Raw genomic sequence first — 23,062 nt, 5'->3', positions numbered from 1 at the left:
TGCTTCATGAAAATCCTGGTACTTACTTTCTAACAGTATGGTGGAGATACCTACATTGCTCAATGGTTCAAGAAAGGAACTCATCACCACTATCTCAAGAGCAACTAGAGATGGGCACAACACTGGCCAGCCAGTGACATGCAAATCGTGTGAATGAATAAATTTTAAAAATTCCATGGAAATGTAAATACCCCATAGAGACTATGACTCGCCTCAGTCGTGTAAAGCAAACAACCTGATCCAATCTAACTAAGCATATTTAACCAAAGCTATTCTTTTATGTTTTATGCATTAGAACAATGTAAGTAGCAAATTTTAAAAATCCACTCAATTCACGTAGCTTTAACTGTGGAGTATAATGCACACAATTACTGAGGTCTTCAGGGTAGACTTATTCTACATTGAATGATGTGTACTCAGCTGATCTCAGGTGAACTGGTGGGAGCAAAGTAATGATCAGCCTCAAAAGCACTGTAGGGGAAGGAAGAAAAAAGAGATGAAGGAAAATAAAAGAGTTCCTGGTTCTGGTTGCTACCATTCTCTTTCTGCTGGAACTCAGTTTGTGGATGTTGAGCCTCTTGTGATATCCCAGAAATAACCTCAGGTAGGGTACTGTGAAAGCAACTGCAGCCTGTGCCGAATAATGGTCAATGGTTTCAGCATATGAAAGGGCAGCTAAACTGATGAGAAGAGAACTGGAAGGAAAGATGTTAACATATTTGTATATAAAGGAGGATGCAAGCAGCGATAAAATGTTCTTTGGAAATTGCCAATGTATAATTGATACTTCTAACAAATTTTTAGCAAATTTTAACAGAAACGTGTGATATGGTAGGCTAGCACAGAATTCTTCCAATTCAAATTGGCAGTTTCCATTGGCACTATTTTGAAGAAGAGCAGGGTAGTTCACCCCAGTGCCCTGGCCAACATGCACCAACATCACAAAAATGTAAGAGATTATCCAGTTATCAATTTATTGCTTTTTCTGGGACCTTGCTCTATGTAATTATTCTACATTACAACAGTGTTTCATTTGATGAAAAGCATTTGAACACACCTTGAAGATTTGAAAGGCACTTTATTAATGCAAGTGTTTCTGTGTTTTCTTTGTTGGACTACTGTGGGAAGAACAAAAATGCATGTTATCACATAAAGATTGCTTTGGATTATATCATATTGGAGAGGCAGGTTGGTGGAAGCTACGCTCTGAATGCAGTCTCTTCAATACCCAACTTGAGAGTGAAGTTCCATAACCCTGACATCCTCTTCATGGAAGGCATTCACATATACTTTTATGTATGATGCAAATTGAAAGATGAGATTGCAAATGTATAACATCTGAAGCAAGACAAACTTTCCCAGGCAGCCAATCTGACTGACACACAGTAGTATTTGCAGAAATGAAACCTGCTCTTTTGTTCTTCAGCAAATGATGTTAGCTATTCAGTAACAAAATTTCAATAAAATGTTTCATATATCAAGTTTCTTTACCTCCATGATATTTTACATTAAATCTCGGAACCTACTCTTTACCTAAAAGGGAGGTTGTATTATTTTGGATTATTTGGCAAAGAAAATAGAGGAGATGGCAAAAGTTTCCCATCCCACCCACCACAGATTTCGTAAAGGCCGGGACAGAAAATTCAGTGGATTATTTCGAAGTTTGTTAACCTTGGGTGGGAATTTTTGGTCCTGGGCCACGTGTAGCCAGAAAATCCTATCCTTGTTTTTCTTTCCCTTTTCCTCTAGTTTTTTCTTCTTTCTTAAACACTGTGAATCATGCAGGGTTTGGGTCAAGCAGTGTCAGCTACACTTCAACCTGAATATTAAACCCAGCCAAAGGTTAAAGGCAGGGCATGATTCAAATGTTTTGTCTCCATTTCTGGGCCACAACCAACCAGGTTGAGGAGCTGGCTGGCTACCGAGTGGAGAATCCTTTGGTAACAGGTCACAACTGGGGAGCACAGGGAAAGATAGTGGGTTAATGAGGTTGAAAGCCTGCTTAATTGTTCATCAGCAAGGTTTCAATATGAAATTTCATATATCGAGTGAGACGGTATCCAGAGACAGTGTGCTGTGTTGGTGACATGGGCAGTGGCAGATATTGGAGCCAGGGTCATCATTAAGGATATGGAGATCAAGAGGTACTGGAGAGCCAGTGACATCAGGTTGTCAGAGGTATCAAAGACAATGGGGGGCCAAAGACACTGAGGGCAGGGGATGTGTTAAATATATCAGGACTGACAACAGTGGGGGAGGAATGGCACCATCAGAGAGTTAGTGACACTGGAGCGATGAACAATTCCAGGAATTAGAGGTATTTGTGAGTCAGAAACATTGAGTGCAGAATACTTTGGGGTGGTCACGAGAATCAGATGTGTGGCCTGGTACAGTCAGAGACAATGTAGGGGGAGGGGGGGGGAGGGAGCAAGATTCATTGCAAAGGAAATCAGAGACATTGGTACCCCAAAGGGCAGGATGGATTGGAGGCTGGGGAGAACACAGGTGTGGTTAGGGAGCAGAAGAAGTGGTAAGATCAGAGGCATCCTGGGGTGGGAGAGAGAAATCAGAAGGGAGAGGTTTGTGGCAGACATTGGTGTTCAATCGCATTGAGGGAGGTAATAGGAAAGCTGGATCCAACAGGTAAGTGGAAAGGCATTTACTGAGGACAGGGAAGCCAAGCCAACAAGTGTAAAATTTATAATGGAAATTAAATCTGAGGCATCCTTATTATAATATTAAAATAACTTCCTGAGAGTACAGCACATTGGTTATTTGCCTGTTGTCCAGCCTCAATAATAACAGAAGCGTGGAATTTGGAGAAGGCTTATGGTCAGATTTGAGATTTTTAATATTTTTATATCTTATCTGAACCAAATCCATTCATTAAATTCCTAGCTTTAGTTTTAGCTAAATAAATTTGAAATACTACATCTTAAACATGACTTTTATTTACAAGGCAACAAATACAACCTATTTTGAACTGAGTGATTGGCACAAAATTGATACCTTTTGAGTAAAAAGCTATGTCCTCTTGTACAAAACTAATTTGTGGTTGGACATCACCTGAATGTCTAACTGAAATGAGATTCACCAGCTCTAGGTAAAAAGATAATCAGAGGTTGTTACAACAATTTGAGAAGGTGCAGCTGACAACTAGTGTTTATATGAGGAAGACTGAGGAAGTAACAAAGTCCCATACATCAGGTACTGCATCTGGAAAAAGAATGATTTAAAACTGAATAACATGGAGTGAGCCTACACTTCTGCACCGGGGGAATGAAAAGATAGCAAGAGTCAACATTCATAAGATCAGTGTTTATATGCAACTCAGGGAAAGTCTACGGTATGCACCTACTTAACCCAGAAAGACAAAGAAAGCTAAAAGGATTTGCTCTGTACCTTTGGTACCTGATCACATGGTTTATATTGGTGCTTTTAAACATCATTATTAATTATAATATTAACATTTAATTGTTTTAAAACAAAATAAAAATGTATCAGAAAAAAATACACAAACTTTGATCTATTTTATGGTTCAAGAGCACAATTATTTCAAACATTACTGCCCCACAATTTAATCCCTGAACCAATTTAAATCATTTGAGATTTAGAAAATCAGCACTGAAAAAATTGCTTTAATCTCGAGTTCACTGCAGATAATCCAGTAAACACAGAGCAGCTAACATGGTGTTGCTTTCAAAAAGATTGCCCTAAATAAAATAGCCCAATTACAATTATATTAGGCAATTCACGTTGCCTATAATAAATTACTGTGAAAGTGACAAGACTGAATCTCTGAAGACCTAATTTGATTCAAGCTCAGGGATGATGGTCACAAATCAGCAAAGCCTGTTACATGACACAAGATAAATGAGTTGTGGCAAATTCAGTCTGCTCCCAGCAGATCCGAGTGCACCACGCAAACATGTTCCTCATTTAGCACGTCAGCACTGGATGTAGGCTGGTATTCTCCCAATGTACAGTGCGTGTTTGAAGATGTGATTCAGGAATTAATGCCTGTAGCTGACCTACTTGCACTTTACCTGAACTGCACAGCTAAAGCAAAAGAAGAAACATCAAATATGTTAATTACCAGTTTTGTCTCCTACTCCATTATGCAAAAGCGATTAAAAATCTGAAAATTCTTACTTTTGTTTACAAGGAGCAGGAATTATGCCGAAATATTTTAAGCATGTATATGTATGCTCACATATGCTGTGCTGACACAATATCAATAAAATGACTTCCATCGTGTGACTCCTAAATAGGCCATGTAAAAGATGATTAAAGAGTTGTGTCATTATTAAGCTCCACTTTAACCTAAGTAAGTACAGTAGAATAAAGATAAAATTCTAGAGAAAAGAGATTGATGAGAGAAGATCAATGATATTAGATTGATATATTACATTGGATCTGATGTACCATGTTTACTGATGATTCTTGCATGAGAAGACCAGTAAAATGGTAAAGTAAAATGACTTGAACTTATATACTGCCTTTCATAACCTCAAGATGTAACAAAGCTCTTTAAAACGAATAAAATACTTTTGAAGTGCAGTCACTGCTGTAAGAAAGGCTGTGGCTAATTTGCAAGATTCACACACAAGATACAAACAGCAATACAATAACGACCAGTTAATCTGGTTTAGTGATGTTAGTTGAGAGATGCTTATTTACCAGGACTTGGAAGGATTTCCATGCTCTGCTTCAAAATAATGCCATGGAATCTCTTATGTCCACCCGATGGCCACTGGTTTAACATCTTACCCAAAGGAGAAAGACTGATCAATATTCTGTGTAGAGCACAAAGACTTCTGGTTGACTTTATAAGTGGAATCACAATAAATGTAACCAGGAAACTGGGTTTGATCTGAGAAGCTGCTTGTATTTAAAACCATGGTGTAGCCGTACTTAAAATTTTTCACTTCACATTATGAAGACAGATTACTTAGGCTGTGTGATATATCTAACTGAAAAATGGTTGTAATGGCACCCTTTTTCGTTTTATTCAATTTGAATGGTCAAATTAGAGACCTAAATTATTAAAAAGAATTAACACAAAATTGGGAAAAGCAAATTGTTTTTACAGTACATACTATTGGGCCAATATAGGAAATAAACAGTATAATTTTTCAAGATCACAATTACTCCCACATTTTTACCATCACTTTGACCATTCTATTGAATTTAGGCAATAATACATCTGCAAAGATGGTCTTATCATTTCCTCTGAAGTTATAGAAACATAGAAGGTTGGAGCAGGAGGAGGCCATTTGGCCCTTCAAGCCTGTACCGTCATCCATTACAATCATGGCTGATCATCCAACTCAATAGCCTAATCCTGATTTTTCCCCATAACCTTTGATCCCAACAGGAATTAAAAATGTCCATTTAGAAAGTTGGATTTTGTTTCAAACATAGGGGCAAATTTTACTGTACTGCCTGCCACAGAAATCAGACTTGGGTGAGGGCCGAATCATAGAAAAGTCAGTTGACCTCAGGCTGGATTTTCCAGTTTCGGGGCAAGCACGGCCAGAACCTCCTGCCCATAAATTCCATATTTCATATGCACTATAGATTCTGTGGGTTAGACACAGGATCGTTCAACTCCTAACAACCCAAACACAACGCCTTAAAACTAAAATTTAGATAAGCACTTTGAATTAATATGGTAAAGAAATCACCCTCAAATAGAGTCTTCAACAATTTTGCTGAAACCTAGTGAAACAGAAGGAATAGCGATACTTCAAGATAAACACATTTCACAACCAAGGCTTCTGAACCTAAGTTGTTAAGGCCACAAGCTTAAAGATAGCATATGTTTAGATTTACCCAGAAAAGTATCACTTTTATCTGACTTTTTTTAAAATGAAAAGCTGAGAATGTATAGGGAGCTACTAACCAGTTAGCATGTTGGCTTTTGTTTTGTGGTTAAAATTGGTTCTAAACAGATATCTGTTTATGATTCTTGACAACTAAAAGTTAATCCTTACAATGGGGTGCATCACTTAGGACAGCTAAGATAGTATGGAAGGTAAGAAAAAGTTACTTTTGTGAAAATGAAAGGTATTAAAGATTGTGTTTATTAATCCAAATGAGAGAGGGAAATCAAAAGGTGTTGTACCAGATGGTTTCTTTCTCAGATATTTTTCATTTATCTAAAAGGTCATAGGTTAGAGATGGAGGTGCACCACTTTGATGTTCCTAGCAGCCAATATGAGCATCCCAGAAGAAGGCAACACAATCAGCTGTTGCTGAGCTGCATGGAATGATGCGGTTGTATGATATGCAAAAACCATTGTTGAAGTTGCAATCTTATCAACAATAAGCTGAATTAACTGGACTTTCAATATATCCAATAGGTTTGTTTTTCAAGGCTGTTAATTTGTCAGTTATAGCATTTAATCAACAATAACCTTCTTGGCCTTATGTCAATATTGAATATTGTACTTAATATCAGCTTGCAATTAGCGAAACCCAGTTGGCACTGAATTACTTTGATATACCTAATTGTCTTTACAAACTTCAGTTGATTGCATCTAGGTGATATCTTGTGTACTTTGTGTTAATTATTAAAATATTGCCAATTGTTATCATAAGTGTGAAAGAAGAAATGGTAGTTCATGACTTTCTTGTCTTGACATCTTTAATAATCTGAGAAGAGGTCAATTTAGCTCATTTGTGCTACATTGGAGAGGGATGATTTATTGTGCAATTGTTAATATAATTTTATCTGGTTGGTGCAAAAGAAATTAAAATTTTGATAACTGATAATCCCTTAGATGTAAACAGTGAATCTCCAGATGGTTTTTTGATGAGGAGATGAAGGAATTAAAAATTTATCTGGTTCTTCTGTCTTGTAAGGATTAAAGATTTACTGACCATTGTATTCTTCTTATAACTTTTTTCTATTTTCATACCAGCAGGCTTGTGGTCTTTCTGAGTAAGATAACCAACAAATGCTAAATAACACTGACAGTTTTATATTCATGAATGCACCACCCCCACAGTCAGGAACACAATCATTTCACATAAAATCACTGCAGTCATCAAAGATGGAAGACTTTAAGACTGGGTTGCATTTATTTTGGTGAAAGAATAATGCTTTAACCCATTGCACCACCCAGTCTCTAGAAAAGTAAAACTCACGTTCAGTCTGAATTTGTAAATTCTTGAATTATTTGTCACTATTGGGCTGAACTTATTTGTATATTTAGCATTAGTTTTACTGATACCCTCCAAAAAGAAAGACACATAAATGTTCTTGCAAATTGCACAACAGAAAATGTAACATTCATTATTGAGCAGAATCTATCATGACACTAGAAATTCTGTTCTATATTTACCAATGATGTCTGTCACTTTTATTTTTGCCTTAATGACTAAGTCACTGATATTCTGAAATTTTCAGTTGCCCCAGGCTGTTGCTTGTTCAGGTCACTAAGCCCATCCTTTTAAAAATCTTTTTAGTGCATTCTCAGTTTAGTGATCAAACAACATTGAGAAAGGTAAAAGCTAGTGAATGTGACCATGGGAAATATTAAAATGTCCTACATGTTGCTAATAGTCCTAATTAGAAGGACTGCTTTAATTTCTATTTAAAATGGTATAAATAGGTTGTTCAATGGATAAATGTGGAATACAATTTTAATCCCATTTGGAAGGAATACATTTATAACTCACTCATGGGATCTACAGATTTCCTCATTCAGGACAAAAAAATCCACAATCCTTAATTAGAATACTTTCATTTCTTTAGTTTCAGGCTGAGTTTATAAAGTCTTTGATGTCTTAAGTAAAATCTATGTTGGTCAATTCATGTTGTAGTACAATGGAACTTGCTAATTACCATGCATATTTCACCATACTCAAATTATAGAATTCCAAAAATGCTAAGCCATTAATTATTCCTAAGGATTGGTTTTATTATATCAAATTTTCCACTACACTAAGACCAATTTACATCATAGGTATTAGATTCAAGCACCTCATTTTGTCACAATTCATCTTAATTTGGTATTCAAACACATCTAACATCTCTTCACTTTAACCCTTTGATTAAATCGCATAGTTTTGTAATATTTCTACCTCTCCTTAAATTGCCCACTTAAAATGTCTTTCTTAGCCTTCTTTTTACTTTCTTTTGTTATACCATTTATTTGATTTTTACAAATCATCACAGTGTTACAACCCACTTTATAGTCAAAACCTAGCTCGCAAATTGGATGGGTAATAAAAGGCCTCCAGTATATTTACAATTTATTTTCATAACCTTTATTTTTTTCAACTTTGTGACAGGGTTCCAACATGCCAAATAAAGAACTATAGTTTTCATTTAAAAAAGGTTCTCTTTCACTTTCACATTAACAAAAGCAAATGATGAATTGTTCTAACTTATGGGAAGGAGTTATATCATTCCAGAATAAGTTGCACTGCATTTAGTAGGTTGCATATCCTAATTAAATACAGTACACGTATTTCAATGTCTGTTGGAGTTGTACCATGTGTTGGAGTCTTAGTAATATGTTGATTCAAGTCAATTGTCCAGTAAAACATTTGCATCACAATCTCAGCAACAGGCTAAACAAAGTAACTGTATTCTGGTAACCTTTACCTGATCTATGTAGACATTTTTGGCTGTCATTTCTTGCATAAAGTTTGAAACTGTTGAGCCATTCAGTAGCATTTAAGTTGTATTTTACCAACTTTGCCAGTTTCTATGCCATTTGAAAAATCTATAGGAATAGAATTCAACATTCTACTCCCTGCCAATTCTGCCATTCAATTGTTCAACTCAACTATGGCTGATCAAAAGCTACAATTTTAAAGATGAAATAAATTTGTCATCACCTATCTGATACTTGACATGGTTCCTTTGATATGGCTCATTTCTTTCTAGAATTGGCTTTTTTATTCATCATTGTCATTCCTTATGGAGTAAGGCAGAAAGTTGGGCTCTCAACTTCTCCTTTTCTGCTTAAATTACCTTAATTGTAACCTTTACTAAAATGAACTCCAAAGTACATTTAATTTGAGATCCATTAATTTAGTTTCCCACTGCAGAGAGAAAAACTGTTCTTCTGCTCAATAAATTTATTTTCAAGTAAAAACAGTGGAAATGTACAAGAGGAATAAAAGCTACCATCTTGAATCAATCAAATCATGAGAACAGTATAACTTACTAAGTTGCTCATTTTGTATGACAATAACTACGGCTAACACTAAACCATTAGACTGTTATTTACATTCAGCTAGAGAAAGTAATGTAAAATTGACATTTGTTTTTTTTCAAAGACGGTCTGTAAAATGTACATTAAGATATGAAATTGCAAAAAAGTAACGTTTAAAGGTCAAAACATTTTTCCAATATATTACAACGCAGAGAAACAAGCTAAGAAAATATCAAAAGGGAAGGTAGGGTCATACAAAGTTCTTAAATTGGATGGGCAGGGGTGGGGGGAGGTGTCACTGAAATTATGATTTGTACAATTTTTACATTCCAGTTCGTTTTCATCTTCTGGATATTAGCAAATAATTGGCTGGCCAGCATAAAGAACAGCGCAGCTAGCAAACAAACATTAAATTCATTTGTTGTAAAACGACACTGAGATTGGGGAAAGTGCTTATTCATGTTTGAACTCCCTGATCAACACGTTTTCGAGCACTCTGATTCTTCTCTCAAATTGGGGCCAACGTGAGATGACGTTAGAAATCCCATTATAAAGTGGTCTCGATGAATTCGTATTCCAGCAGGGATTAACTTGTCCTCACAACACTCCATCCAGCATTTCCCATGTTTTCAATGTAAACAGAAGCCAATGGATTTGACTGTCCCTGTTGATCCAGGATTAATCCGCCAAACGCCTGCATGTACATCATTTAGATGAAGCTGGATTTTGGTGTGGTGTAAGTGTGGGGTTTTCAACCTTGTACAAAGGAAAAAAAGGGGTGACGTGTGTGTGTCTGTGTGTGTTCCTGCTCTTCAACTGTTCTTAAATAACGCAGTAAGCTTCCCTGGGCGTCTGTGTGCTTTGAAAACAAGGGAAGTGGGTTCTGAAGCAAATCCTCAGCTCTTTGTTGAAGATAAAGCATAGGATGGGGTTGACCCCCGCCTGGGCAAATGTCATCCAGACAGCGGCGGTCAGGTAGACCTGCGGGATGGCACTGGCTTTGACAAAGACCCGCAGGTAGCACGCCACAATGTAAGGGGACCAGAGCAGCAGGAAGAGGACGGTGATGATGTAGAACATCCTCCCTATCCTCTTTTCCATCTTGAATTCATCCAAGACCAGGAGTCTCTTGTTCTGGTTGTGGCTGGTCTGCCGGATGCCCACCAGGGTCGGGGGGGTGGGTCCGCGGCCGAAGCCGGCGATCCAGTTGGCGGCCGCTTGGCCGGTGGCGCCGGGGCCGTGAAACGTCCAGTTCTGGCTGATGGCCGGGATGAGCTGGGCGGGCTTCATCTTGCGGTGGTCGTACACGAAGAAGATGAGCTTGACGTACACCATGTGGGTGGCGGCCACGATGACCGCCAGCATCAGCATGAAGCCCAGGGTGTCGTTGGCCTTCACGTAGCGGTGCTCGAAGATGCACTGCTCCTCCTCCCGGATGAACTTGTAGGTGCCCACGTCGAAGACGGGCGGGAAGGCCATGGCCACCGAGAGCGTCCACACCATGCAGATGACCGCCACGCAGGTCCACACGGTCATCCGCTTGGAGTAGAAGCGGTGGTGGGCCACGGCCATGTAGCGGGTGATGCTGATGCAGAACAGCATGAAGGCGGCGTGGAAGCAGAAGAGGACGGCGGCGAAGGCGATGATCTTGCAGCTGAGCAGGCTGTAGGTCCAGGCCGAGCCGCTGCTGATGGAGATCATGACGAAGGGGAAGCAGAGGAGCGAGCGGACAATGTCGGCCAGGCACAGGTCGAGCAGGAAGTAATAGGGAGCCCGGTGCAGGCTCGGCTCTCGGAAGATGAGGAAGGAGAGCAGCAGGTTCCCGCTCAGGCTGATGCAGATGATCAATCCCAGGGAAGCCAGCTTGACGGCGGAGGCGGTGATGGCGTAATTCTGAAGAGAACTGTTGGTCTCTTCGAACTCACTGGCGTTCGCCATCGATGAAAAAAAAAGCCTCAATCCTCCTTCCCTCCCTCTCCCTCCCTCCACCCCCACTCTTCAGCCGCTCAATCTTTCCATCTCCATCGGAAAGGGCAGAGCAGACACCTCACAAAGTTCCTCTTCATCTTCACCCGCCAATCTGCCCTCCCCCTGAATGATTTTCTCTCTCTCTGTAATTTTTTTTTGGTTGTTGTTTTCTCTCTCTCCCTCTTGCTTTTCTCTTTCTCTTTTTTTCATCCACCCTCAATCATTTCTGAAATAGGAACAGGAGACATTTGTTTAACTGAATCGCTCTCTCAAAAGCCCCATCAGCTTGTGTTTACCAAAAAAGAGAGGCACGGTTAACACCACACCGCGCACACACACACACACACAATCTCTACAAAAGGTGAAAATCAGAATAAATACTAATACCTCTTCTTTCCCAGCCATGGCAGTGGGAGCTGAACTTCCGGTGAGTGGTTAAGAGAATGACTTTAGGGTTAGAGTGAGGCTGCGCAGAAGAGAAGAAGGTGACAGCTTTTTTCCTCTATATAAAAAAAATCCCAATCCCCTTTGTTTTCAGCTGGTAAAATCCCTGACCCCCGCCATCTGGCCAGCCCGGGCTCCCAGCTTTCGCTCTCTCGCATGAAGACAAATCCAATCCTTCCCAGCCCAACTGCGCAAGTTCCCTGCTGCACTGTGTAAGAATACCCCCGCCCCCCCCCCTCAGCTCCCCACACCCTCCCTCACCTCCCCCCCGGCAAAGCAGGGTCGCTCTTTCTGTGCTCCTGTCTCCCTCCACCCCCAGAGTGACTGCCTCTAACCACTGTTGATCTACACAAAGAGATGACAGTCTTGTTTTTTTTTGCCCCCCTGATTTTATTTTGCAGCTATTCGAAGCCCAAACCATTCCCAGATAGATCAGAGACCATTATACATCCGTGGGAATAGGAAATCCTTATTTTGTTGCTGTTGATTACATTAATAACCCGGAGGATTTGTTCTCTTGGATACATTATACAGCATTTCGCCCATCTGTGGATTGCAGAGAGGAAAGACCGATCCTGCAAATTACTGCTACACATATTCCATAGCCACTCCAATAAAATACAAAGGCATACAGACCAGCACACACACATTGCACGGTTGACAAGAATTAACACTTTAACTACATTGCCACTCTGTTCATTTTCCATTCGGGGTGGGGATGGGGAAGAGGGGTGGGATGGAATTAAAATGCATAGTAATCTCTGCCAACCTTTTAGATTAAACCCGATGCACGTTTTACACTACTGTCTCAGAGTACAAAGGCATGATGCAACAGAGAATCCATTTTACATTATTGCGACGAAATACCTGTGTGGTTTTTTTTGGTTTAAGGTTTTTTTTACGCCAGGCACTATCACAGCAACATTAGAAGCAAATGAAAGGAGAGTGGAAGGTAAGTAATCCGGTAGCTTTCACACAAACAATTGGAGCAAAGCAGCCTATTCGATGCCAGCTTGGAAGCAGCTGCGACTCTCCTCTGCTTGAGATTTCGTATCATGTAGTTAATACACATGCACCCCCTATGGACACGTTCGCTGTAGCTCTCTGATCCTGTCAGAAGGCAGGCTTCACTGAAGTCCAAACAGAGGAGCTCCGGAAGATCTCCGGGCCACAGAGCTGGGAAGGGACTCGCATCTGTTCCCTTTGTTTTGGGAGACTAAATAAAAATCCCCAAACAGGCTATGGGCATTCACTGGATACTTAGACCCGGAGATTGTTAGGTGAGTATGTAAACCACTAAAGCCACCGCAGTTAAATTGGCAAGACCGTAAGAAATAATGGAGTGAATGTAATTTAATACAGCAGATAACAACTGTAATTTTATATAAGCCCTTTAACCTAGTGAAACGTCACGGGAACGTTGTCCAACTAAGTTTGAGACAGAGCCACATGAGGCATACTCGAGGAGATGGCTGAAGGCTTCCTTAGAGGTAGGCTTGCAGGAGCTCTTATAAAGGAGAAGGCAGGGAGAGGCCGAATGGTTTAGGGGGAGGATTCAAGAGCTTAGCAGCTAAAGGCAGAGCCACTATTCGTGGAGCTATTAAAATCGGAGCTGGTCAAAGGGGCAGAAGTGGAGCAGCACAGATATCTCGGAGGGTTGTAGGGCTGGAGGAGATTACATCGAAAGAGAAGGGGAAGGTTTGGTTAGATTTATTATTGCCATACGTATTGGGATACAGTGAAAAATGTTGTCTTTTGGCGCTATTCAGTCAAACATACCTTTCACTGAGTACATAGGGAGAGGAAAGGAGATGGTGCAAAATATAGTGTTACAGTGACAGGGTATGGAGAAAGATCAGCTTAATGTTACGGAGGAATGATGATTATAAAGAATAGAATTTGAAATCGTTGCATTGTTGTATCAACTCGCATTTTCAACTTGAGACCTCTTATGGGAAGAGTTTTTTTGGCAGAAAAGCGGATAGATGGTCACACAAAAGGGGTGAGATCTATGCATATCGGCCTGGAGTTTTCACCTGATTTCTGTTCAAGAGATCCGCAGAAATTCGATGTGATCCAATGAAGTAACACTAAAGATTGTCCAACTTCATTTTTTTCACACTGGTTCAGAAGTCCTATTAACAATCGAAGCAGTCCCTGCCTACAGAACTGGTCATGCTTCCAGATCAGAATGATCAGGTTCTGCTGGATGCACCCATTCTTGTGTTCCCAACACATTGCTCTCAGATTCGCAAGCGCCCAGGCTTGGTATTTATCATCTTTGCTGCACCAGCAGAGTCCAGCAAACAATTGAAGACTGATTCAGGTTTGTTTCTTCATTTGCTGCTACTGCAATTACTTTAAATTCAATTAAAATTCAGCCAAAAACAGCTTAAAAAGGACACACTTGTGTAACTTCAAATGACTGTTCCATTCAAATATTTTATGTACTGCCAATAGATCAAAGGAGACAAGTGAAATAAAATTTTAAAAAAGACCAAGACTTTTAAATTGATCGTTCCCTGACAATCTTACAATTAAAGTGATGCTTATTTTTATTGTTCGATTGCAGTGATTGACGGGTGATTTTAGATTTATGCAAGTAAGCATGCATGAAAACTTGCATATAATTTCACCTCAGCAAAACTGGAACCGTGTTCAGTGCATTCTGGGCAGATATGGTGTAATTGGGAACTCTGTACCATTGTACTTAAGTAATTCATTCATGAAAGTCGTCTATTTGCTTTGTATCTAGGTTGCATAGATCCGTGGGCGTAATACGCAGGGAATTTAATGTAGCCATGTAACCGCAACATATGATAGCGAGCTGGAGGGCTCCTCACTGTACTTAATGCACTCTAAAATCAGATTTGGGCCTTCATGCGCACATCTGAAAAACAAACCCTTAACATGAAAGAAAAAGTCGCAACACAACTGTAGACTTACTTATTAAATAAATTACAAAGGGGCAACTATTGTATATAGGAATCCTAAGAGCAATATTTTAAGAGCATCCTTTTCTTTAGTCCTCCAAACAAGTTTCCCATCCAATTTCCAATTCTTTTTCCATGTTTTTTTTTCATTTTATTGCAGATAGTCCTTTTGTCCAAATCTTCCCTTTCATTCTTGTCATAACTTTACAGGTAGAAATTCTCATGTTTTATTTTATTGCTCAGTTCTCCAGTCCAAAATAGATGACCTAATGTGAAACATTCTGATGCAGAGTTCTTTGCAGTGCAAAAGTGCAAAATGCAACCCACTTTTGAAGGATTGGATAACAATGAAATGGAAGCATTTACCCCTGTTTCTGCTGTACAGTATAGGTTATTTCAGTTCTATCACCATGTTAGACTCAAGGAGGTGATTTAACACATCATCAAGTTCCATTTTAAGTTTTTTTTTGAAATCAGTGTTAACAAAGGGCTTTTTCATAATGAACTTGGCTTTTGTTTGATAAAGCAAAATATAATGTCTGGCAAACACTTAATATTCATCTCTTCGCAAAGGAATTAAATTTTTAAAAACTCAACTTTTGAAACCAATAGCTAATCACTTGCTGAATAAAATTTCAGTTTTACACATTATAACAGTCCCAACCATTCGAATACTTAAATTTGGCATTATAATTTGTTGACAGTTCTTGATGCTTACATCTCAGTAATGGTGAGCACTCAACCTTTATTGACAGATTAATTTTCAGAAATAAATATCTATTTGCCATTTCACCTTGTTGCCCATTTACTAAGATTACATTATTCTTCATCTTGTACACTATTGCAAAGGGAGGGAGGAGTCAACTCTATCCAGATTTAATATTTCATAATGTGCTGATGTTAAATATTCTCTAGAGTATAATTCGCTCATCCTTTTCATTAGTTGTTAAGGTCCCACAGAGCACATTTATTATAAATATGGATTCTTACTCATGTTGAAAGCACACAGAGCCCATGTAGCAGGGTTTGTGTTGCACAGAAATGGTTAGAATCTCAACTGCAACAATATATATCAATTCTACTTAAAAGATTTGATTAAAGATTGGACTTTCTCGGAGTTATAGAATAAAAATCTATGGTTTTCTGATAATTAAGCAGACCAATTTGATATATATCATATGTAATCTCTTTTGAAAATATTAAAAAAGTCCAATCTTCTCATTGCTGTAATCTGAAAAATAATTTTATGAAAAATTATGTCTCATTAAACGTCTACAAAGTGCAATATTTCATGGCTTTGCTTTTGAATGATTAAATTACAAAATGTATATGTAATGTTTTTATGTTCAAATATGCTGACGTGTTTTACTTGTGGTACATTTACACTGCAGATGTAAATATTGGTGTAAAGTGAATTCAGGTTCATCATATTAGACTCACGATGTAAATCTAGGGTCACAATCCAGGATGATTCTCATGAGAAGTGAAATGAAGCTCTCTAGAAGCAGGTTGACATTGCATGGAGTGTTAACACAATTGAGTGTTACACCTAGTCTGCAAAGTGCACGGGGACCCATTGATCTTAATTTAAATGTTTAGAGGACAAGCATATGCTCTGCCCCACCTTCTTAGCATTGACATGTCAAACTTCTGGGGAACAGCTCTGGGCTTATACATATCCAGGCATGCTAAAAGACTCTCTTACACAGTACAGCTAAAGTTGCCAGGCACCAGGCCAATAATGCGAATAGAATTCTGCCTGACTGGAACTGAATTCAGTCCAGAAAGCGCAGAGTGAATGCATCATTAGAACACTTTTGTTTTTATCTGCAGCAATCATACACAATTGCCTTATCATCGGATGATTATGGCTAATCTAATTAGAAGAATGCTTATGATGTTGTTTGTGATTAGTGGGTAAACTGGCCCAAAATAAAGAAGTACCTTTTGACACTGAAAAGTAAAATAATCTACTAGAAAAAGTACACAAACCTTAAATTAGAAAGGCTAGAGAAGAGGTTTGCCATAAGAATTCAACTGCACAATAAATAGCAAGAGCAGCTGCAATATAATCCAAGTTCAATTCTATTCCCCTTCCACATGAGTGAATGATGGAAAAAAGCGATACCTTTAAATGCAAATCTACATTCTGGCACATAGGACAGAACATCAAGATCATTAGCTGTCATATCACAATTCCTCTAACCTACTGATGTTTGAATACTAAAGGACAATTTAGTATGGTCAACCCACCAAATTCACACATCTTTGGACAATGGAAGGAAACCGGAGGAAACCCATGCACACACAGGGAGAACATGCAAACTCCATATAATCACCCAAGACTGGAATTGAACCCAGGTCCTTGGCACTGTGACGCACCAGTACTAACCACTGTGCCACCATCCACCATTAGGATCATGACCAAAACAATTTACATGTAAACAATTCCTTAGCACAGAAAAAAATGTGTCAAGGTGCTTCACAGAGGCATATAAACAAAAATAATTGGTTATCAAATCAAGGAAGTAGCTATTAGGAGCAATGACCAAAAGTGTGGTCAGATGAGGGTTTTCAAAAAAACTTTGAAATTGGACAGGACAGGAGTGAGACAAAGATGCTTGGGAAGTGATGGTCAGGGCTGAAGATTTAGCCACCATTAAGTGTACCCAATGCATTCTGTCATTTCTTAATATCACATGGAGTGAATTGAATTGGCTGAAGGCTGGCATCTATGACGCTGGGGATCTTAGAAACAGCTGAGAGGGATCATCCACTTGACACTTCTGGCTGAAGATGTCTACACTTGCTTCAACCTTGTCTTTTACACTCACTGGTTGGCCTCCCCATCATTGAGGGCGTGGATGTTAATTGAGTCTCCTGCACCAACTAGTTGTTTAATTGTGCCCACCATTCATGACTGGATATGGCAGGACCATAGCCCTTTATATTGCACGCTCATTCTACTGTTTAGCATGCATTCAGTCCTGTGTTGCAGTTTCACTGAGTTGGCTTCTCATTTTTGGGTGTGCCTGGTGCTACACTTGGCATGCTTTCTTGTAATCTTCACTGAACAAGGTTGACCCTCTGGATTGATGGTAATGATAGAGTGAGAGATATGTTGGGCCATGAGGTTACAGACTGTGGCTGAACAAATCCTGATGGTCCATAGCATCTCATGGATGTCCAGTTTTGAGTTGCTAGAACTAGTGTCACTCCATCCCATTCAACATTATGGTAGAGCCACACAACAGGATGGATGGTATCTATCCTCTGCTGGAAGACTTTCTTTTCCACAAAGTCTGTGCATTGATCACTTTCACTCCTACCAATACAGTCATGGATAGGTTTATCTGCACCAGGTAGATTGGTGAGGATGAAGTGCCAAATGGATGGGGCTTCCGTTTCGTATGTCCTTTTACTACCTATCACAAGCCCTATCTGGCAGATGTGACTGGCCAGTTTAGTCAGTAGTGGTGCTCTTGGTGGTGAACTTTTATTTAATTTGTTTGTGGGCTATGAGCATCACTGACTGGGTCAGCATTTATTGTCCATTCCTATGAACATTTAAGAGTTAACCACACTGTGGATTTGGAGTTACACATAGGCCAGGCCAGGTAAGGACAACAGATTTCCTTCCCTAAAAGACATTAATGAACCAAATGAGTTTTTAGGACAATTGACAATGATTTCATGGTCATCACCGTGGCACAGTTGTTAGCACTGCTGCGTCACAGCTCCAGGGACCCAGGTTCAATTCCTGCCTTCGGTGACTGTGTGGATATTGCACATTCTCCACGTAGCTGCATATGTTTTCTCTGAGCGCTCCGTTTCCTCCCACAGCACAAAGATCTGCAGTTTAAGTGGATTGGCCATGGTAAATTACCCCTTAGTATCCAAAGATGGGTGGGTTTTGAGGATGATGCAGAAGGACATGCCTGGGTGGCACGCTCTTTTAGAGAATTGGTGCAGACTCGGTGGGCTGAATAGCTACACTTCAGGGATTCTATGATTAAACTTTTAATTCCAGATTTTTATTGAATTTGAATTTCTCCTTCTGTCATGAGTGGGAGTCGAATTCAAGTCCCCAGAGCATTACCCACGTTGTTGATCCAAATGGGCTTTTACAACAGTCTATTTGTTTCATTATTATCATTATTGACACAAGCTTTACATTCTGATTCATTCATTAATTGAATTTAAAATCCCTAGTTATTGTGGTGCAATTTTAACTTCCATTTCTGGAGTATTAGTCCAGGGACAGAATTCTCTGGTCCTGCGTGACCTGCTATTGCTGCCAGCAAGAACAGAGAATTTGGATTTCAGCCAATGTCCAATCCCAGCGGTGGGACCGGAGAATCCCAACCACCGGCAATGACGGAGAATTCTGGCCAGATCTCTGAATTACCAGTTCAGTAATAGTATCACTAATTGGTTAGGCCACATAGTATTCAGCGCAAAGTTCTGGTCTTCTTATCTTAAAGTGGTTATAGGACAGGAAAATGTACAAAATGAGATTCAGATAGATGACACCAGAGATTTTCTCTAAAAAATACAAGGTTTTTAATGAAGGTTTTCGATAGAGTAATTGTTGGATAAATGTTTCCACTTGTGAAAACTAGGGGCCATAAATATAAGATCAATAAATTTGGTGGGGGATTCAAAGAAGCTTTTTTGCCCATAGAGCAGTTAGAATGTGAAATTCCACCATCAGGAGTAGGTGAATGGAATAGCAAAGAAGTATTTAATGGAAGGTTAAATAAAGACATGAGGGGTAAAGGAATAGATTATATTTTCAAGGTTGGATTAAAAGAAGTGGGAGACAGTTTACGTGGAGCATGAACACTGGCACGGAGCTGAAGGGTTAAATGGCCTGTTTCTCTGCAGTATGTTCTAAGTAACTATGTAATTAAACCACAACTGATTAACCATATATCTTAAAGATATACCATCTAAGAATATCTGAAAGGAAAAACATATACATTTTTAAAAATTTATGTTTGAAACATACACAAACCAGATAAATGCAATTAGTAGACAGATAAAATTACATATACAGTGTGCAACAAGTTCTGCTCAAGATATGGAAATAATTGGTGTTTACATAATCACAGTAATAGCAATGTCTGTTCAGATCAATTGCATTTTAATCAACCACTAAATTCTCTGTAAGAGATTAAAACTTTGAGGAAATTAGTGGAACTATAGATTAAACAAGCTGGCAAGCTGCCTCCAAGTTGCAGGGATGGAAGTACAAAATTTGCAATTTGCTGTAACATTTATCAAAGGATTCAATGTTAAAAGACCTACAACTGATCAAATTGTCTTGTTTACAAAAAAATTTGTCAGTTCGCGGAAACAAATTTAGCAATTACAACATCGCTGGCAACACAAAGCCATGTTAGTCTGAGGCAAGAGTGACCCAGGTTATCGACCTGATTCACCAAGTTCGAGCATAGTTAGGTAAGGAAAAGTGCACTTGAACTGTACCGTGCCTCTCCAGACCCTATGTTTCAAAAAAGGAGAGGAAATCAGGATCACTGCATGAGAGATACTCAGAAACAGTAGGTAACACACAGGAGATATACAGAATCAATAAGAAACTTGTGCAAAGAGAGAAAGAGGAAAAGAGAAAAGTCAAAGACAGATAGCTAGTAGAAGCACAGAATGAAGCCATTCAACCCATCATGCTTGTACTGTCTCTTTTAAATAACTGTTTGATTAGTTCCATTCCTTTTCTCTTGCCCCATAACCTTGCATTTTTTTCTTTTTAGTGTCCTTTTGAAGTTACTATTGAATCAGCTTCCACCACCTTTATGGCAATAGATCCCAGATTCCAGATTTTTAATCATTCCAATGATTAAAAAATCATTTTTCTCTTTTTTGTCTATTATCTTAAATTGGTATCTTCTGTTCACCTATATTCCTGCCAGTGGAAACAGTTTCTCCCTGCTTATCAAAACCCTTGATAACATTGTATATTTAAAAACAGCAATATGACAAAGTGGGCAGCACAGAAGATAAAAGGAGGTGGACAATGAACTAAGACAGAGACAATGAAAGACAAACAGACAAATTCTTATTGATTAAACTCTGAGGTTGTTAGAATACTTGCTGTTAAATCAATGATAGCCTGTCCACTGACGTGTGTTCTTGCTGTTGGTCACTGGCTTTTCTCTGTTATTCCCTTAATTTCAACTTAGTTACAAGATGTTAAAGTGCTGTACTGCATAGTTGCAAGTGAGATTTTAAATCAAGGATAGAAATGGTGGGTGTAAAGCAACTAGGTAGTTACCAGCCATCAATGAGTTATGCCAAATGTCCTTTATTTAGTGTGATATTCTTTTTAATTCAAAAATACAACCTCTAATGATGCATGTCACACTGGAAATTAAGCACAGTTCCTTTCTTCAGCTCACTGTTAACCATATGTTACTCAGTAATGTTATACAAATCAGGGAGAAATTCAATTCTAGGTTGCCAAATTTGAACAGTCAGGAATTAAAACCCATGAGAGCTGGGGGAATGGGCATCTTGTTCGTCCCATTACTGCCATAGTCCCACTTGGTGTTATAATGGGTGAGCAGCCAACCCACCTACAAGAGAAATAAATTAAAATCCAAAGGTACAAATTAACATTGGAAGTTGTATCTTGTACTCAGTCACTAATTTTGAACACTCATTCTGACTTGAGCTGAACCTAATACTAACATAGATTGTGGACAAATCAACAACTGAAGTCACTATGTGCTTGTTAATGAGCATGCAAGAAACCTAACTGGAAATCCTGCCGCTTAACATGTCATCTGTGTGAGAATCTCTTGTAATAATACTTGGCAGTTATGGTATTCACAGCAGCTGAGTGATTTCATGAAGCATATTGGCTTTTGACTGACCTCTATAGATACTTTGCTCTGAGATCACTCTTTTTGTTTCTTTAATTGCTATTCTTTCTTAAGTGTATTTGACCAGTTCATTATTTGGCTTTTTTTTTCTCTCAACTCCTTTTGATCTCTCTAACTTGTTCAAATTCTTTGGCTGGTTTATTTGGAGGCCATTTGGCCTGTCAAGTCCAGGCCAGCTTTCTACAAGAGCAACTCAGCAAATTCTTTGGTTGATCATCCTTGGCATTAATCCAGTAGTTATATGCTCTAGGGAAACAGGAAAGGTGAGAGCAGCAGACTGAGTAAATTAGATTTCACTCTAGGTAAATGTATTCAGCGTTTTTTCCCTTCAGTGGGTGTATGAATATCAAAACTGCTTCAATATGTCTGTTAGCAATGCTTGAGGAGGCTGTACCTAACTGGTACTACACTGGCCCCCATGGAGTAAGGTATGTTCTGATCCTGGATGGCACCATCAATAACTATTGTATTAGATTTAAGTGATTAGTGGTTTGGAATTCCCCATTAGTAATATATGTAACATTTGAGAGTTTGTTGTCTACCCCAGTGTTGAGATTTACCAACTCCTTTATCCATCATCAATAGTTTCCTTATCTTCCTTTTTGAGCTATAGCAAAAGCTTTTTTATTCCTGAAGATGCAGCACAATAAATGTTAGCAGCAAAATTGTTCCTTGAACTTTCCACCATTACCTGTCAAAACATTCCTAATGTATGTTCCATATTTGCTACTAATCAGAATTTTATGCAATGGTTCTAAAGGTATATTTTTCATGGTGTTTTGCATGCAAAAACTGTTTACTTATACAATGCACTGAAATAGCAAAATGGTCTATACAATGCCACATTTGGTACAGTGTAATAACTAGGACCACATAGTAGTAATAAGATTCAATAACAATGTACAGTGCATTTAATACATTTATCCTGATGCTTCACTGTGTAGAAGTGTCACATGGTTTCTTCCTGTCTTACTCCTAACTTAGCATCCAGCCAGCAACAGCCCCTGCCCCTTTCCTTAACCAGAGAGTGATGCTGCTGTTGAATTTGCCTGATTTTGGAGAGGCAATATCTCTAGATGTTAAGATATCCCTTTGTGGATGAAATATTAGCTACCTTACCTGTAATCTGCATGGTGCTCATGCTGTGCATGTCCACAAGTCATCAAGATGATACCAGCGTGCTGGCCATGTGAAATGAAACAGCAGTTGCTGAGGACTATATACCTATATAAAGAGCAATTCAACCAGTCGCACTCCCTTGCCCTTTCTCTTTAGCCCTGTTTTTTTTCCAGTGCTTATGCAATGCCCTTCGGCAAAACCACAATTGAATCTGATTCAGCTGCATTCTTTGGGAGTGCTATCCAGATTTTAACCAATCACTATTTCTTCTTTGCAATTACCTTAAATCTGTCCTTCTGGTTTTCAGTCCTTCCACCAAAGGAAATGTTTCCCTCTTTCTACTCTTGATCTCTTTTGATTTTGAAAACCTCTATGAAATCTCTTCTCAATCTTCTCTATGGTGAACAACATCAGCTTCTAAAATCTATCCTTATAAATGAAATCCCTCAACACTGGAACCATTCTTGTGGACATTTTCTGAACCCTCTCTGAAACTTTCACCTGAAATACAGTGTCCAGA

At 38.9% G+C, this 23,062-nt stretch overlaps 1 protein-coding gene across 5 annotated transcripts; it reads right to left on the bottom strand.

Moving 5' to 3' along the window:
• Positions 1–7,097: 7,097 nt before the first annotated feature.
• gpr27 (G protein-coupled receptor 27) lies at positions 7,098–22,612 on the bottom strand. 5 transcript variants are annotated; one of them, XM_080183589.1, is made up of 3 exons: positions 12,355–12,442; positions 11,529–11,607; positions 7,098–11,367 (listed from the first exon to the last, which is right to left on the bottom strand). In XM_080183589.1, the coding sequence occupies exon 3, from the start codon at positions 11,109–11,111 to the stop codon at positions 9,996–9,998; it is 1,116 nt and encodes a 371-aa protein (XP_080039715.1). In that variant the 5' UTR covers positions 11,112–11,367; positions 11,529–11,607; positions 12,355–12,442; the 3' UTR covers positions 7,098–9,995. The 5 variants fall into 5 exon arrangements, with proteins under 5 accessions (XP_080039715.1, XP_080039738.1, XP_080039730.1 ...); XM_080183612.1 differs by lacking the exons at positions 11,529–11,607; positions 12,355–12,442 and adding an exon at positions 22,543–22,612; XM_080183604.1 differs by lacking the exons at positions 11,529–11,607; positions 12,355–12,442 and adding an exon at positions 12,453–13,044.
• Positions 22,613–23,062: the final 450 nt, after the last annotated feature.

The sequence above is a fragment of the Carcharhinus amblyrhynchos genome, chromosome 3 (genome assembly GCF_965287045.1).
Source record: "Carcharhinus amblyrhynchos chromosome 3, sCarAmb.v2.hapA, whole genome shotgun sequence".
NCBI lineage: Eukaryota > Metazoa > Chordata > Chondrichthyes > Carcharhiniformes > Carcharhinidae > Carcharhinus > Carcharhinus amblyrhynchos.
This window is presented reverse-complemented; position numbering and strand designations above follow the sequence as displayed.